Raw genomic sequence first — 17,869 nt, 5'->3', positions numbered from 1 at the left:
ATGTCTCTTTCCATCTCTGAACTTCAGTTTCAATCATTTATGAGGATGGAAGATTGGGTTATCCATTCAGTTCAGTTCAGTTCAGTCACTCAGTCGTGTCCGACTCTCTGCGACCCCATGAATCATAGCACGCCAGGTCTCCCTGTCCATCACCAACTCCCAGAGTTCACTCAAACTCATGTCCATCGAGTTGGTGATGCCGTCCAGCCATCTCATTCTCTGTCGTCCCCTTCTACTCCTGCCCCCAATCCCTCCCAGCATCAGAGTCTTTTCCAGTGAGTCAACTCGTCGCATGAGGTGGCCAAAGTATTGGAGTTTCAGATTTAGCATCAGTCCTTCCAATGAACACCCAGGATTGATCTCCTTTAGAATGAACTGGTTGGATCTCCTTGCAGTCCAAGGGACTCTCAAGAGTCTTCTCCAACACCACAGTTCAAAAGCATCAATTCTTTGGCGATCAGCTTTCTTCACAGTCCAACTCTCACATCCATACATGACCACGGGAAAAACCATAGCCTTGACTAGACGGACCTTAGTTGGCAAAGTAATGTCTCTGTTTTTTTAATATGCTATCTAGGTTGGTCATAACTTTCCTTCCAAGGAGTAAGCGTCTTTTAATTTCATGGGTGCAGTCAGCATCTGCAGTGATTTTGGAGCCCCCAAAAATAAAGTCTGACACTGTTTCCACTGTTTTTCCATCTATTTCCCATGAAGTGATGGGACCAGATGCCATGATCTTAGTTTTCTGAATGTTGAGCTTCAAGCCAACTTTTTCACTCTCCTCTTTTGGGTTATAGTATCTTCAAAATCCTTAAAAGTAGAGCATTCCAAATTTCTACCAATATTTAAAAATTACATTTTTAATGCATAAATTAATACAGAAAATTCTGATATAAGGCAATCTTGGGCATCATGATAGTTCTAAGTTCAGACTCTAACCAGCCTTTCTTTTTTCATTGCTATAGGCCATTCACATACCACACGAATGACCCCCATGGGGAACAGCACGGTCGTGACTGAGTTCATTCTTGCCGGGATAACTGACGACCCACGACTGCAGGTCCCACTCTTTCTCGTGTTCACGCTCATCTACCTCCTCACCCTGGTTGGGAACCTGGGGGTGGCCACGCTGATCCTGCTGGACTCTCGTCTCCACACGCCCATGTACTTCTTCCTCAGCCACCTCTCCCTGATGGACTTCGGTTACTCCTCAGCCGTCACTCCCAAAGTGATGGCTGGATTCCTCACAGGAGACAAGGTCATTTCCTACAATGCTTGTGCTGCTCAGTTGTATTTTTTTGCTATCTTTTTGATTGTAGAAACTTTTCTCTTGGCCTCAATGGCCTATGACCGTCATGCTGCAGTGTGCAAACCACTCCATTACACCAACATCATGACACCAAGGGTGTGTGCCTGGATGGTCGTAGGATGCTATGTCTTTGGTTTTCTGGAGGCCTCTGTGCACACTTGGAACATATTCAGTCTCTCTTTCTGAAGATCCAGGGTGATTGATCACTTCTTCTGTGATGCTACTCCTCTCCTGGCTCTCTCTTGCTCAGACAGCAACAGAAGTGGGATGGTGTTTTTTATTTTGGCAGGATTCAGTACCATCTTTACTATTACGGTCATCCTGATCTCTTACCTGTTTATCTTTGTCACCGTTCTGCGGGTGCGCTCAGCTGAAGGCCATCAGAAGGCCTTTTCCACCTGTGCGTCCCACCTCACTTCCATCTGCATCTTCTATGGGACAGGTGCCTTCATGTACTTTCAGCCCGGCTCCCGCCATTCCATGGACACAGACAAAGTGGCATCTCTGTTCTACGCCATGGTCATCCCCATGCTGAATCCACTGGTCTACAGTCTGAGGAACAAGGAGGTCAAGAGTGCCTTAAAAAAGGCTGTGGGGAAGGCAAAGTCTTCCATAAAATTCATATTTCAATTATATAGATACAAATAAGATGGTTTGATATAGTTCAATCAAGTTAGCAAAGTATTGACTTGCTAGGCCAACAATCATCTGAAATTTTGACATACCTTTGCAAGTTCTTTTTATCTCAGTAACCAGTCTTCAGATAAAGGTTGGATGCTCCATAATGTACAACCAGGAGATTAACACCAGACTATAATCATTTAACGAATGAAATCAGGTGACTTGGGGTATACCAGGCTTTATCTAATGAAAGTTCTTATAATTCTTATTTGACTAATAACTGCTAGCTATGGCTATATTATTTTCTATGTCACTTGTTTCACTGAGCCTGTGATATAATGCTGAACTGACAGTTCCATATGAGATCAATAATTGTAATAATGTGACTCTGGGTATGGGAAAAAGCAACAAGTGGAAATATTTTCCTGGACCAGGAGGCTAGTAAGACAGTGGTCCAGAGACTTTTGCTGCTTGCAAGGCCTGGTCCAATTTTAGCACACTGAGTGGCCCATTACTTCCCTAGACCTGGGAATGAGCCTTCCCAGCACCGCGGGACACAATGGCCATGAAATGGTGTCACATGGTCAGATATGTGGCTATGAAGGGACCCTGCTGACTGGAAGTTGGTACTTGCCAGCTGCCTCTACAAAGATTACATCATGAAGCTGCTGACCTTCAACACCCCCTGAAAGAAGTTCAGGGTGAAACTCAGGAATGAGGCACTCTGTGCTCTGGAAAAAAACAAAAACAAAAACAAAAAAACCTGGCAGGACAGGCCTTCAGATAGTTAGATCTTTTCAGAAAAAGGTTTTATGAGTTCCAATTCTTGCATCTTCTCATACCGAGAAAAACACTGACGTCATTAATGGTGAAATCTGTTTTGGCTATTAAAATTTTTTTTTTTTAAATTAAAAGTCAAAATAGAGTAGCTATGGTTCAGACATCCTGGGAAATAACTATTTCCCAGATATCCTGAAAAATGATATTATGGGTGTGATTTCAGATTAGACGCTGTGACCTAATGTAGAACTTAATGCTCCTGTAATGCATTTTTGCTTCTGTACTTTGCTTGCTGCTCGTAAAACCAAAGTTACTCCATTTTAAGATAACGTTGTTTTTAAGTAAAGATTCCTAAAATTGTTTTTGAAAAAATAAAAAAAATCCAGCTTGAACATCTGGGAAAAAAAATAAAATAAAATAAGAAAAGAAAAAAAAATAAATCGGTGAAGCAAATGTGTGGACAAAGTGAGATCTCATGGAAAATAACTTTGGAAGAGTCCACCATGAACCTGCAATTCATATCTTTAAGATTTCTTTTGAATTACATTTTCTTGTGTATTTGCTTCCGTGATCGTGCACATTCGAATGCACACTCATGCCCACATGCCTTCTATTCGTGCAGATCACATGCTATTCATATGACTCATGGGTGGACAGAAAAGTGAATTCAGGAGACAAACTAGACTTGTCTAGTTTTACAGCATAATTTCAAACATGCTTTGGGTGTCTGATAATACATTCTTAAATGTAAACCTATATATTTTTAAATAGAAGTTATCATTTGCTATGTGATATTAATTTTATTTTTAAAAACTTTTTACTTGAAAATAAACTCATTTCATTTTAATATTTGTGCCAAACATCCTCATTCTACATTTACTACTGAGTCCTTTTGTTTGTTTTATTATTGTTTTAAATGATAATAAGCATCATTACATGAGCGTCTTTTTAAAGCCACTTCGTTTCTTTGTGGCCGTTGGGTCTTTGTGGCTTCATGCTGGCTTCCTGTAGCTGTGGTGAGTGGGGCTACTCTTCACTTCCATGCGCAGGCTTCTCGCCCTGGTGGCTTCTCTTGTTCTGGAGCACAGACTCTAGGAATGTGGGCTTCACTGGTTGCAGCGCTAGGACTCCAGGATACAGGCTCAGTAGTTGTAACTCATGGGCTTAGTTGCTCCCAACATGTGGGATCTTCCCAGACGTGGGATGGAACCTGTGTCCCCTGCCCCGGCAGGTGGACATTTAACCACTGGACCACCAGAGATGTCACCATAAGAGCATCTCTATTTAGCTCTGTATTCATCTTTATTGACTCATTACCCAGAGTAACATCTTCATGTGATAACGTTAATGAAAAAATAATAGCAGCATATAGGACAAGGGAAACTAAAGAAAACATATTTTAATTCACTGAAATAAAAAAAAAAAAACCCAGCATTTAGTTTTACAGTAAGCCTTGACTCTGTCTTCAGATGCTCAGCCCAGGATACATTTTATGCTCCTTCCTTCCTGTGTACAGTCAGGTCTTCAACTGAGAGATCTCTGTTCAGGCTCAAATTAGACGTTAAGCTGACTGATACTAACCACACTCTGAGAATAACGTAGCACGACTTTTAAATTTGAGTATATTAGAACACTAAGACTCATTTAGAGATCTGATGACTATAAAGATATCTTTTACAAAGAAAACAGTGTCAAATTAATTGAGTCTGAAAACGATTTCTTTGAATTATCAATTCATTATATACTGCTTTTTATGTGAATATTTATTTCCAGGTCAAATAATTTAGAACACATGTATAATAGAAAACATATGAAAATGTATGTTTATTTCAAACCATGGACTTGTATATGGGAAGCGTATAGTACATCGTTTTTTCAAGTGATATCTAAAATCTAGCATCGAGGGCTCCTGTGGTTTGACTTGAATGGCCAGCACGTCCTGTTATGGAGTGACAGAGATAATAAGTATGTATCCCTGAGAACCAGGTGAAAAATGTAGCAACAGATTATCTTCCCTGATAGGGAGAGGATATCTCCTTTTTGGAGAAAAGGAACTGACTTCTTCATTTTCTATGAATTTTCCTTGTGAAATGCGAAAACCTCCTTGGAGATGTTAAGTGTGAAGAATCATTTTTGCTACATAATTCTCTGATCCCAGTGGAAAAACCAAAATGCCGAGCCCTTTGTTAAAGATGTATGATAATTTTAAGTTGGCAAGAGCAGAGTGTTAAACCCACAGCAAAACCTTCTAAGCACAAGGTCTGAGCGACACACAGGATTTACTAAGCTCATGAAGCCAGCACTGAAGAGTCCTCCTCATCTTAGATGAAATCTTTAAAAACTTCCCAAACCATTAATGTTTAAAATCAAGTTATTCTCCACATTTTAGGTCATCAGGAAAATGCAGATTAAAGCAACAATGGAAGAATACTGCACATCTTTTAGAATGGCTGAGGTCCAGAACACCGAAACACCAAGTGCTACTAAGGATGTGGAGCAACAGGAACTCTCATGCATCGCCAACAGGAAGGCAGGCTAGTGCAGCCTCTTTGGTGGACAGTTTTTCAGTTTCTTACAAAACGAAACACACGCTTCCTATATAATATAGTACTTGTTCTACTTGGTATTTACCCAAAGGAATAGAAAACTTATGCCCAGGCAAAAAAGGATATTTATAGCATCTTCATTCATAACTGCCAAAATGTGGATGCATATAATACGTCCTTCAATAAGTGAATGGAGTAATAAGCTGTGTAATCCAAACAATAGAATGCTATTCAATGTTGAAGGAAATGACCTATCAAGTCATGAAAAGACACGGAGGAGACAAGTTCATATTTCTAACTGAATGATACCAGTCTGAAAACACTATCAGCTGTGATTTTGTTATACGACATCCTGGAAAATGTAAAGCATTGGAGACAGTGAAACAGGTAAGTGCTTTTTAGGAGTTAGGGCTTTGGAAAGGATAAGTAGATGGAATACAAAGGATTTTTAGTGCAGTAAAATTATTCAGTATAATACAATAGTGATGGATGATATCATTATCTAGTCAAAGCTATGGTTTTTCCAGTAGTCATGTATGGATGTGAGAGTTGGACTATAAAGAAATTGAATGCTTAAGAATTGATGCTTTTGAACTGTGGTGTTGGAGAAGACTCTTGAGAGTCCCTTGGACTGCAAGGAGGTCCAACCAGTCCATTCTAAAGGAGAACAGTCTTGGGTGTTCATTGGAAGGACTGATGCTGAAGCTGAAACTCCAATACTTTGGCCACCTGATGCGAAGAGCTGACTCATTGGAAAAGACCCTGATGCTGGGAAAGATTGAAGGTGGGTGGAGAAGGGGACGGCAGAGGATGAGATGTTTGGATGGCGTCACCGACTCGACGGACATGAGTTAGAGCAAGCTCTGGGAGTTGGTGATGGACAGGAAAGCCGGGTGTGCTGCAGTCCATGGGGTAGCAAAGAGTCAGACATGACTGAGTGACTTAACTGAACTGAATTGAATATCATTATATATTTGTCCAAATCCATAGAATATACAACACTAAGAGTGAACCCTGATGTAAACTATTAACTTTATGTAGTTATGATGTGTCAATGTATGTTTATCCTCGGAAAAATTTCTCACTACTTGTTTGTTTTCTGTATATTTCAGGCTCCCTTAAAATTCTAATTGACACTAACTTTTTGGATTGTGGCAGAGAACAAATACATGCTTGTTTTGAAAGTTTTCCTCCTACACACAAAGAAATTTCCTTGCAAAATGATAGGAGTACATGGTGATTATCTACAATGCATTTTTATCACCCTCTCTGCTTCTGTCTACAGAAACCTTTGGTGTCACTTGTGGAAGATGTCAGTATTACTAAGTATTATAAGAATGAGAAGGCCTGGTCTCTCTTTACTACTTAGAAATGAAATTTTTGAAAACTGCTCAACTCATAAATGATTGTAAGAAAAGCAAGAAATAAAATTTCTTCCGAAGGTGTGCAATATGCATAAAAGGGAAGTAAGATTAGTGTTGGGTGGATAAAGTAAGGTTGGAATGCTTGTGATTTGCTAGATTTTACTTCCAGTCGTGTTATGGCTTCCAAATTCAAAGGGCACAGTAGACACAGAAGGATATTTGCTTCCAAAGGGAAAAGAAAAAAATCCCAGAGGACCGATGGAAGTAATGTTGTCTGAAGCCTTTGTGACTGGTTCAGTGTCCCAGCCTGGGCGTTCCTTCCTGCTCTGGTGTCCACATCAGCTGCTTCCAAGAATGTCGATAGCCTCTTTTCCTTTATTTTTGAGAACAGATGGGTTTATTGGAGAAGAAATAGCAACTCATATACCCATGACTTTCCTGAGGAAGTTCTCTAAGTATTTGGTCCCCACAGGCAACATTTTAATTAAAATATTCAGTACATAAGTCATGGAGCTGTGGATAGATCCCAGGAGGACTTGTTCCTGAGAGCTTCATGTCAGAGTAATGCCCTTCAAGACATCTGTCATCAGACTCTTCGATGCAAATCTGGTTTTATTCAATCTCACTGCAGTGAGAAGAACCTGGTGTCCAGGGCAACCTTGTTCACTTAATTTTATTACAAGGGGGTATCAGTGCTGGAGGTATTTTTCTTCACAGTGACATTGTTGTGATTCTTCAGTAAACATGACTTTGGATGGCATACTCTGATAACAAGAGGAATCTTTTATATAAACTGAGTGATATGCTAAGCATTTTACATCTTTTGTTTTATTTCATCCTCAAAGCACTCTGTAAAACATCAAGGGTGGTTATTAGTAATTTTGTTAAAAAGTTTTAGAAAGTGAGGCTAAGTGATGTAAAGAAATTCATTTTATTCCCATATGAAACAAGAAATCTAGAATTCTGAGGTTTGACATGTAGTGCCAAGGAATCCAATTGTGGTCTAAAAAGGTGTAATCAAATGGATGAGATAATTTAGAAGATACAAACGTACAGTTATACAATGAATGTCATGGAGATAAAATCTACAGCATAGTGACTATAGTCAATAACCTCGTATTGCATATTTGAAAGTCGCTAAGGGAGTGACATGGCAAATAGATGGGGAAACAGTGGAAACAGTCATAGACTTTATTTTAGGGGGCTCCAAAATCACTGCAGATGGTGACTACAGCCATGAAATTAAAAGACGCTTACTCCTTGGAAGAAAAGCTATGACCAATCTAGACAGCAGATTAAAAAGCAGAGACATTACTTTGCCAACAAAGGTCCATCTAGTCAAAGTTATGGTTTTTCCAGTAGTCAGGTATGGATGTGAAAGTTGGACTATAAAGAAAGCTGAGTGCTGAAGAATTGATACTTTTGGACTGTGGTGTTGGAGAAGACTCTTGAGAGTCCCTTGAACTGCAAGGAGAGCCAACCAGTCCATCCTAAAGGAAATCAGTCCTGAATAGTCTTCGGAAGGGCTGACATTGAAGCTGAAACTCCAATACTTTGGCCACCTGATGCGAAGAACGACTCATTGGAAAAGACCCTGATGCTGGGAAAGATTGAAGGCAGGAGGAGAAGGGGACAACAGAGGATGAGATGGTTGGATGGCATCACTGACTCACTAGACGTGAGTTTTAGCAAATTCAGAGAGATGGTGAAGCACTGGGAAGCCTGGTGTGCTGCAGTTCATGGGGTCGCAGAGTTGGACGTGACAGAGCGTCTGAACAACAACAAAAATCATCAGTCCCAGTGGTTTTCGCTTTACGCAGGACAAGATCAGAATTGTCCTTACTGGTCGTCCTTACTGGTTCTATGATCTAGACTAGTCTTTCCTCCTGACAACCTCAGTGTTTGGGATGAGCACTTTTGTTTGTTTGGATTTAAAATTTTTTCTGGAAAGAACACTAAAATGCCAAAGAAATTTTGCTTCCTATCCTGTAGTTAGTTGGCTTCTTTAGATTCTGCCAACTTCCTTGACAACTTGAAGCCTTTCCATAGCTTTCCACTTTTTTAAAGTAGTCTTTCTCATGTTGCACCTATTCATCCCTTCTGTATTGACGGAAGTGTTAATTCTCCAGAATGAGAAAAGCATTCTGACCAGTCAATTCAAAGTCAATTCTTACTATTCACTCTCATATGGGCATCTTGTTCTGTTCATAAGTATATCCTTATTTGTGTGTTTGTTTCATGTTTGTCTTCTCCAGTAAACTTAAGCACGTGAGATTAAGAATCATGTTTGTTTTGTGTTGAGTATGAACAGCCAGGGCCAAGACTGACTGAACTCATTTAGGACCAATAAACTGTTGAAAGAATAAATAATCCTTAGCAGTGATACAAATATTCAAGCGACTTAGGAATGTAATAATTTCTATGATTTATTTGGCTTAATGACATATTGCTATCCCTGTTATCGATGTTTAAGTCAAAATGGGTTCCTAGAGGTAATGATGTAACTTGATTTTAGCATTATCAAAGAGAATTAGTACAAGTTATATTAATATACTCATGGTCTCTATCAATAAGCACAGCTGGATCCCTATAGACATGTTCATCACACTCTCCAGTAGTGAGGTTAGGACCTGTCATTGCTCTCATGGGGGCTTTGTCCCCTGGGAGTTCCATGGGTATACAACTCTCTTTCTCTCTTCAAGTTCTCATAGGACTCCATTAGACCTTATATTATCGGTAACAGACCAAGTGCTGGAGTCCCTTGACCATCATCCAATTCACTGGATTGTCACTAGCTGTCTAATACCTATAATGGCCTTTCTCCAAACTGAGATATACTGAGAGCCTGCAGTAATGACCAGGGCAAATACCTGCAAATAATGACTTTGATTATGATTATAGTGATGGCCCTTTTTCAGGACACTCCAGGAATTCTCTTATTTTCTCATGACAGCAGTAGTCTTTCAGGGAAGCTGCTGTTGGGGGCTACCTTTCTAGTATATCCATTTTATGATGATACAGACTCTCAAAGCAATTAAGTGACCTATCTGAGAAGAGAGATCAGCAAGTGTTACCACATAATTCTTGTTAGCTACTTCTTATGGAATTATATATTTTTTCTCAATATCACCGTGATCCAGAGGATTTTTTCCTTTTTGATGAAAGATTAAGAAGAACATCTCGGTGGAATGTCCCCTTTCTTCCATAGACTGAATTTACGATTTGAGACTCACACGTGAATGTACTGCCTTTGTCTGTGGCATTGTTCAGGGATCAGGTAAGCCGCTAATCAGTCTGCAGTCTGTATAAATTTGAAGGGTCAGATTTTTCTAGGAAAATACATTAATGCACCTGTCTCCCTTTGATTTACGTTTAAGTTAATATTGAAGTTTTTGAAAATGTTATTATGTGTCTGTCACTTTTAACAAGATAATATGCGAAACGAATTGCCAGTCCAGGTTCGATGCATCATGGACTTTTTAAGGAGGATAGGTATTTATCTAACAAAACAATGAAAGGAACAAGAGGGTCTTGGGTTCCTGCTCTGCCATGTAGGACCTTGCATCACTGGGACAAGTTGTTCAGTTCATTTCAGTTCAGTAGCTCAGTCGTGTCCAACTCTTTGCGACCCCATGAATCACAGCACGCCAGGCCTCCCTGTCCATCACCAACTCCCGGAGTTCACTCAAACTCATGTCCACAGAGTCGGTGATGCCATCCAGCCATCTCATTCTCTGTCGTCCCCTTCTCCTCCCGCCCCCAATCCCTCCCAGCATCAGGGTCTTTTCCAGTGAGTCAACTCGTCGCATGAGGTGGCCAAAGTATTGCAGTTTCAGCTTCAGCATCAGTCCTTCCAATGAACACCCAGGACTGGTCTCCTTTAGAATGGACTGGTTGGATCTCCTTGAAGTCCAAGGGACTCTCAAGAGTCTTCTCCAGCACCACAGTTCAAAAGCATCAATTCTTTGGCGATCAGCTTTCTTCACAGGCCAACTCTCACATCCATACATGACCACGGGAAAAACCATAGCCTTGACTAGATGGACCTTTGTTGGCAAAGTAATGTCTCTGCTTTTTAATATACTATTCAGTTCATATTAGCCTATCTCAATTTCAGTTTTTTCTTTTAGAATATGGAAAATTATCTATTTCATCTAATCCTAAAGTATTTAAGAGTATGAAATTTTATCTCAATTTGAAAATTCATTATAATCTGGAGAAAACATGACATTAAAAAAGAGAAGGAATAGAGAGGAAATGAGTGAGGGGGATTCATGCTTTTAAACCAATTATAAAAGTACACTGAAAGAAGAGGCATATATATCACACTAGAAGGAACAGTTTGTGGGAATAAGGAAACCTGGACTCCAGTTATCATTCTGAAATTTTAATGGCATTAGGCAACCAGAATAATGATTACCTACTAGGGACAAATGTACGACTTAGTGACTGAACAACAATCAAAATTAGGGACAAAAATAACGCTCTCTGCATGGGAATAAAGAATAATAGTATCCCACATTGTTGATGTTTAGTCACTCAGTCATTTCTGACTCTTTTGAGACTCAATGGACTGTAGCCCGCCAGGCTCCTCTGTCCGTGGATTTTCCAGGCAAGAATACTGGGTGGGTTGCCATTCCCTTCTCCAGGGGATCTTCTTGACCCAGGGATCAAGCCCATCTCTCCTGCATTGCAGGGTTTTTTTTTGTCTTAACCAGACTCACCTGGGAAGCCCACAGGAAGCTTAAATTAAGATAAAATAAAATATTATGAGTAACAAAGTGGCGCTTCATAGGTTATAACAGGAAGGCAGCATCTAGAGAGGAGAAGTTGCTTAAGACTTTGTGGAAGTTTTAAAACTCGTGTTATTCTTTGAAGAATAAATTTGAATTTTATCAAGGACACAGAGCATCTTGTCAGGAAGACGCTACTTTTTTTTTTAAAGTCTCTCCTGGATACCAGTTATTTTAAGTGGTGCAATCCATGAAGAACTTTAAAGAAACAAGGTGAAAAAGCCCGTCAATAGTTTGAAGACTTTTTATAATTCTTATTCTCACCATTAGATTAATTTTACTGCAACAATGTACCTGAAGCTAGCATTTTTTCCCTCTTATAGGAAAATGCTGAATTAAGACTCACTCCTCCACTTTGTTGAGAAGAAAGAGGGTAACAAAATGAGTTTCAGTATATCTCCCTCCCCAGATTTAGGGCCACCTAATATCACTGCAGATGCTGATTGCAGCCATAAAGTTAAAAGACGCTTACTCCTTGGAAGGAAAGTTATGACCAACCTTGATGGTATATTAAAAAGCAGAGACATCACTTTGCCAACAAAGGTCCGTCTAGTCAAGGCTATGGTTTTTCCCGTGGTCATGTATGGATGTGAAAGTTGGACTGTGAAGAAAGCTGATCGCCGAAGAATTGATGCTTTTGAACTGTGGTGTTGGAGAAGACTCTTGAGAGTCCCTTGGACTGCAAGGAGATCCAACCAGTTCATTCTACAGGAGATCAGTCCTGGGTGTTCATTGGAAGGACTGATGCTAAAGCTGAAACTGCAATACTTTGACCACCTCATGCGACGAGTTGACTCACTGGAAAAGACTCTGATGCTGGGAGGGATTGGGGGCGGGAGGAGAAGGGGACGACAGAGGATGAGATGGCTGGATGGCATCACTGACTCTGTGGACATGAGTTTGAGTGAACTCCGGGAGTTGGTGATGGACAGGGAGGCCTGGCATGCTGTGATTCATGGGGTCGCAGAGAGTCGGACACAACTGAGCGACTGAACTGAACTGAACTGAACTGAATAAGAGTATTGATTAAGGGAAGTAAGGACCAAGAAGCTGTCTTTCTTCTCTGGATAATAAGGCCTCCCCGTGGCCTTCCTACCACCGAAAGGTTGTTGTTGAGCCATGAAGGATGCCCAGATTCTTGGCCTCTGGAGGTGGTGAATTCAATCTGGGGCCAGTGATGAGGCTTGATCGCTCAGAGCTTTTGTGTGATAAAACTTTATTAAAGTATAAAAGAGATAGAGAAAGCTTCTGACACAGATATCAGAAGGGGGCAGAGAGAGTGCCCCCCTGCTAGTCTTTAGCTGGACATTTTATGTCTGTTAGAAAGTTATTAATCAGATAAGAGAGACACCTCAAGGCTGAGGGAGTTTCACCAGGCCCCTCTCCCACAATATGCATTTTTGAGATAGGATGGCATGAGGTGTGTCATCCCCCAGCCATGAAACAATTGATATGAATACTGGTTTGTTGAGCTATTATCAGTCCAACGTTTGAGAAAAGAAAAAACTTAGTCTTAGGTGGAACCATTTTGAAGAAAGGCAAATTCCAAAGCAAATACATATTTTCGTTAACATAACTTAAGAAAAACATTTCCATAAGAAAAATGTGTTGGTTAGCTCAAGGTTTGAGAAAAGTTCAGGAGAAACCAGGTGTCTTCATGGCAACACAGAATTTTAAGAGAAAAAAAAATCTGACACTTGTCGTTTGTTTCCTCCTGCTGCTTAAGGGAGAGAGAAAAAATGTCTGACGCTTGCAGCCTATTTCCTCCCTTTGGAGACCCCTGGCCTTCCTGCCTGTTACCCTCTCACCACCAATAACAGGAGTACGGGGGTGGGTGGGGAGCCGCAGGCTTCTGTCAAGACCTCCACCCTCCCTTCCCACCCCACAACCTCATAGCCTGGTTTTTGCCCTCTATGTTGAGACTTAAGGACTGATCTCATGATTCTCTTTATCTCTGCTTCACTCACCACGAAGCTGAGGAATCTCAGCCCTCAACCCCTGTTAAATACTGTCCACAACTCTTCATATCTCTCTTCTTAAGTCCAGCAGCCCCTCCTGCCCAACTCCTTAAATCATTCTACTGTTCCTTTTGAAATCTACAGTCAGTCATCAGCATAACCTAATATACAGTAACTTCTCCTCCTTCTCCTAATATAACCTTAACTTTAACTACTTGTCCAGCTGAAATCTGTGTTCTGAGACAAGGCTTCCCTAGCAGCAATCTCAGTGGTGAAAATTTTCTTACCCACCTTCCCCTTAATGCTATATTGTTTCATGATTTTTAATTTGTAATATTTTCATACTTTGATTTTTTTTCCGTCCAAGCTCTTTCCTTTAGTGATCTTACTTGGTTTTGTGGATTCAGTATGATATTAGAAGGTGAAATCAATACCAAATTGCCAATATAGTTGGAATTAATAAAATCTGATGCAACTAGTTCAATTGTTTATGCAGCCCTTCTAAGTTAGATGGCCAGAAGGAATCTGAAATTCACAATGCCTAACCTGCAATCGTCGTTCATGTTCTTTCTCAAACATCTGCTTCTTCTACACCATTCTTTCTAGGATGATACAAAAACTGAGTCATTATTGTTCTCTCTTTCTCTGATGCCTACATTCAATGTATCAGGAAATCCAGCAAGCTCTACTTTTGAAATGCACTCAGAATTGGGTAATTTCTCACCGAGAGCCTGCTCCAAGCCCTCATTAACTGTTGTGTAGATTAATAAGATGAATACAAAGAATAACGAGATGGGTGAAAGCCTAGTAATCCAGATTTCATTCTCACATGGAATCTTTCCTTGTGCCACCTACATTTTGTGTCCCTAGATACGTTTTGTCACTATCTTCTAATAGTAAGAATATTTACATGGATTGAATCGAGTTAAGTGCCAGGCAATATTGTAATATGCATTTGACACATTAAGAAATGGAGGCTCACACACTCTAGTTAATAACCAAGATGACTCAGAAAATAATCAAATCTTACTTGGCATAGCTGGACTGTGCACAACGTGTATAGAAGAGGATTATTGTTTGAAAAATTGCAGGAAGGTATGGACAGAATATGAGAGTGAAAGGATTTGGGGAAAGAAGGGAATGAATGAGTGAGCATATAAGATGTTCAGTCTCGCAGTTCTCTGGAATTCTTCAGTTTCAGCATATGCTCCTGTAATCAATACACAGACCATTAACTGTCCTAGTCATAATGTGTGAAAGCCTACAACGCCGGTTTGCATTATCACTTCAGTTTGTTCATGAGTTCAAGGGAAAACTGAGGGCCAACTGATATTGAGTAATAGCCGAAGTCAGTTATCTAGTACAAGGTGGAGCTAGAATTTGCATCCAAGTGTCCCTAGCCTGGAGTCACACTTTAAACAATTACTCTCTGGTGTCTGAATTTCTGTAGTATCCCACTGTCTGGGAATTACACATTCTCTGTATCCTATTATCCTCTGAGACTACTGAAACCTAGAAAATGATATATTAAAATTTGTGTTGCTAGAATATAATGTTGTTTCCTGATACAATGGTCTTCCCTATAGCTGAAAGGATAAAGAATCTGCCTGCTATGCAGGAGACCTGGGTTCAATCCCTGCATCAGGAAGATCCTCTGGAGAAGGGAATTGCGATTCACTCCAGTATTCTTGCCTGAAGAATCCCGTGGACAGAGGAGCCTGGCAGGCTACAGTCCATGGGACAGTAAAGAGTCGAACATGACTGAGCAACAAACACTAAACTTGATATGACAGTGGTAATTGCAATGAAATGAATTAAATTATAGTAACCTATTTTATTGCATGAATTTTCCTTGTTTTTGAAAATATGGATTGGGAGGCTAAAAAAAATCTCATTTTAACATTTATTTATTTTTAAATTTTTGGCCATACTACATGGCATGTTGTATCTTAGTTCCCCGACCAGGGATCAAACCTGTGCCCTTGCTTTGGGAACATGGAGTCTTAACCACTAAACCACCAGGTAAGTCCTCTAACAAATCCCATTCTAAGAAATCTCTGCAATCATCTCATAGATGTCTGTTTACGATTCTGAACTTGAGATTTAATCATTTATGAGGATAGATGATTGGGTTATATTATCTTCAAAATTATTTAAGCTAGAACATTCTGTGTTTCTACCATTATTAAAAAATTAACTTTTGTTGTTATATCCATGTCAAATTGATCAAATTCTGATATAAGGTATACTTTGGATGTAATTATGTTTCTAAGCACAGTTACAACCCAGATCCTCTTTTCTCATTGACACAGTGCATTTTCATAATGCATAAATACCCCCATGGGGAACAGCACGGTCGTGACTGAGTTCATTCTTGCCGGGATAACTGATGACCCACAACTGCAGGTCCCACTCTTTCTCGTGTTCACGCTCATCTACCTCCTCACCCTGGTTGGGAACCTGGGGGTGGCCACACTGATCCTGCTGGACTCTCGTCTCCACACGCCCATGTACTTCTTCCTCAGCCACCTCTCCCTGATGGACTTTGGTTACTCCTCAGCCGTCACTCCCAAAGTGATGGCTGGCTTCCTCACAGGAGACAAGGTCATTTCCTACAATGCTTGTGCCGCTCAGTTTTTCTTCTTCGCTGTCTTTCTTGCGGTGGAAACTTTTCTCTTAGCTTTAATGGCCTATGACCGTCACGCCGCAGTGTGCAAGCCACTCCGTTACACCACCATCATGACACCAAGGGTGTGTGCTTGGATGGTCGTAGCGTCCTACGTCCTTGGTTTTCAAGTGGCCTCTGTGCACACTTGGAACGCGTTCAGTCTCTCTTTCTGCAGATCCAGGGTGATTGATCACTTCTTCTGTGATGCTACTCCTGTCCTGGCTCTCTCGTGCTCAGAAAGCAACAGAAGCGAGATAGTGTTTTTTGTTGTGGTGAGCTTCAATATCAGCTTTACTCTCCTGATCATCTTGATCTCTTACCTGTTTATCTTTGTCACCATTCTGAGGGTGCGCTCATCTGAAGGCCATCAGAAGGCCTTTTCCACCTGTGCATCCCACCTCACTTCCATCTGCATCTTCTATGGGACAGGTGCCTTCATGTACCTACAGCCCGGCTCCCGCCACTCTATGAGCTCAGACAAAGTGGCGTCCGTGTTCTACGCCTTGGTTGTTCCCATGCTGAATCCGCTGGTCTACAGTCTGAGGAACAAAGAGGTCAAGAGCGCCTTAAAAACGGCTGTGGGGAAGGCAAAGTCTTCTCTAAGATTCATAGCTTAATTATATAGAAACAACAGCAGTGTGGTTTCATATACCTGAAATCAAGTTAGAGAAAATACTGACTTGCTAGGTCAATAATTACCTAAATTTTTTACGTCCTTTCTCAAGTTCTTTTTGAGTCTAGGAAGCAAACGTGTGGACAAGTTCTCAGGAATAATAACTTTGGGAGAATCAACCATGAACCTATAATTTATATTTCAAAATTTCTTTTAAATTAATTTTTACTGCATATTTGTTTCCATAATCACCCACATTCATATATATATTTATGCTTATATGCATATTTAAGTACATGCCTACATGCATCTTATCCATGCAAACCACATGCAACTCAGACACTCATGAGTGAACAGAAAAATGAGTTCAAGAGGCAAATGGGACTTGTCTAGTTTTACAGTATAGCTTGAAGTTATGGTTTTGGTGTCTGATAATACAGTCTTAAATATTAACCTGTATATTTTTAAATAGAAGTAAACATTTGGTATGTGAATTAAAAAAACAACAACACACAACTCTTAATTTGAAGCTATTTCATTTTAATACTAAGTATTTGTCCCGAATATCCTTTGCTTTAGGTTTACTATGGACTGCTTTTGTCTTATTCTTTTTTCAATGATAATAAACATCATTATATGAACTTCTTTTTAAAACTTTTTCTTTCTTTCTTTCTTTATGGCTTTTCTGGGTATTCATGGCCCCTGCAGCCTTTCCTAGTTGGGATGAGCAGGGGCTGCTCTTCTATGTGGTGCACAGGCTTGCCATCGTGGGCGCCTTTTGCTTCAGAAAGCAGGCTCTAGGGGCTGGGCTCCACAGTTGCTCCTTGAGGCTCTAGAACGAAGGCTCAGTAGTTGTGGCTCACGGGCTTAGTGCTTGGCAGAACGGGAGATCTTCCCAGACAAGGGATGGGACCCGCACCCTCCACACTGTTAGGCACACTCTTAACCACTGGACAACCAGGAATGACCTCATATGAGCATCTTCATTTAGCTCAGTTTTCATCTTTACTGACACATTACCCAGACTGTCATCTTCATGGGACAATTTTAATGAAAAAGAATAGTAGAGTATAAGATAAGGGAAACTAATGAAAACATGCTTTAATTCACTAAAATAACAACTTTTAAGTTTACAGTAAGCTTTGACTCTTTGTCTTCAGATGCTCAGCCCAGGACACATTTTATGTTCCTTGCTTCCTGTATACAGTCAGGTCACC

The 17,869-nt window shown here is 40.4% G+C and overlaps 1 protein-coding gene and 1 pseudogene across 1 annotated transcript; both read left to right on the top strand.

Annotated features, from left to right (window-relative positions):
* The first annotated feature begins 971 nt into the window (after positions 1–971).
* On the top strand, positions 972–1,957 carry LOC129553745 (olfactory receptor 5B12-like; annotated as a pseudogene).
* Positions 1,958–15,711: 13,754 nt separating this feature from the next.
* On the top strand, positions 15,712–16,656 carry LOC129554178 (olfactory receptor 5B12-like). Its single transcript, XM_088843594.1, has one exon. The coding sequence runs from the start codon at positions 15,712–15,714 to the stop codon at positions 16,654–16,656; it is 945 nt and encodes a 314-aa protein (XP_088699720.1).
* The last annotated feature ends 1,213 nt before the right edge of the window (positions 16,657–17,869 follow it).

This window comes from Moschus berezovskii, chromosome 14 (genome assembly GCF_049115385.1).
Source record: "Moschus berezovskii isolate FMDL1 chromosome 14, NW_MosBer_1.0, whole genome shotgun sequence".
Taxonomy (NCBI): domain Eukaryota; kingdom Metazoa; phylum Chordata; class Mammalia; order Artiodactyla; family Moschidae; genus Moschus; species Moschus berezovskii.
Note: the sequence above shows the minus strand (reverse complement) of the source record. Positions and strands in the feature narration are given on the sequence as shown.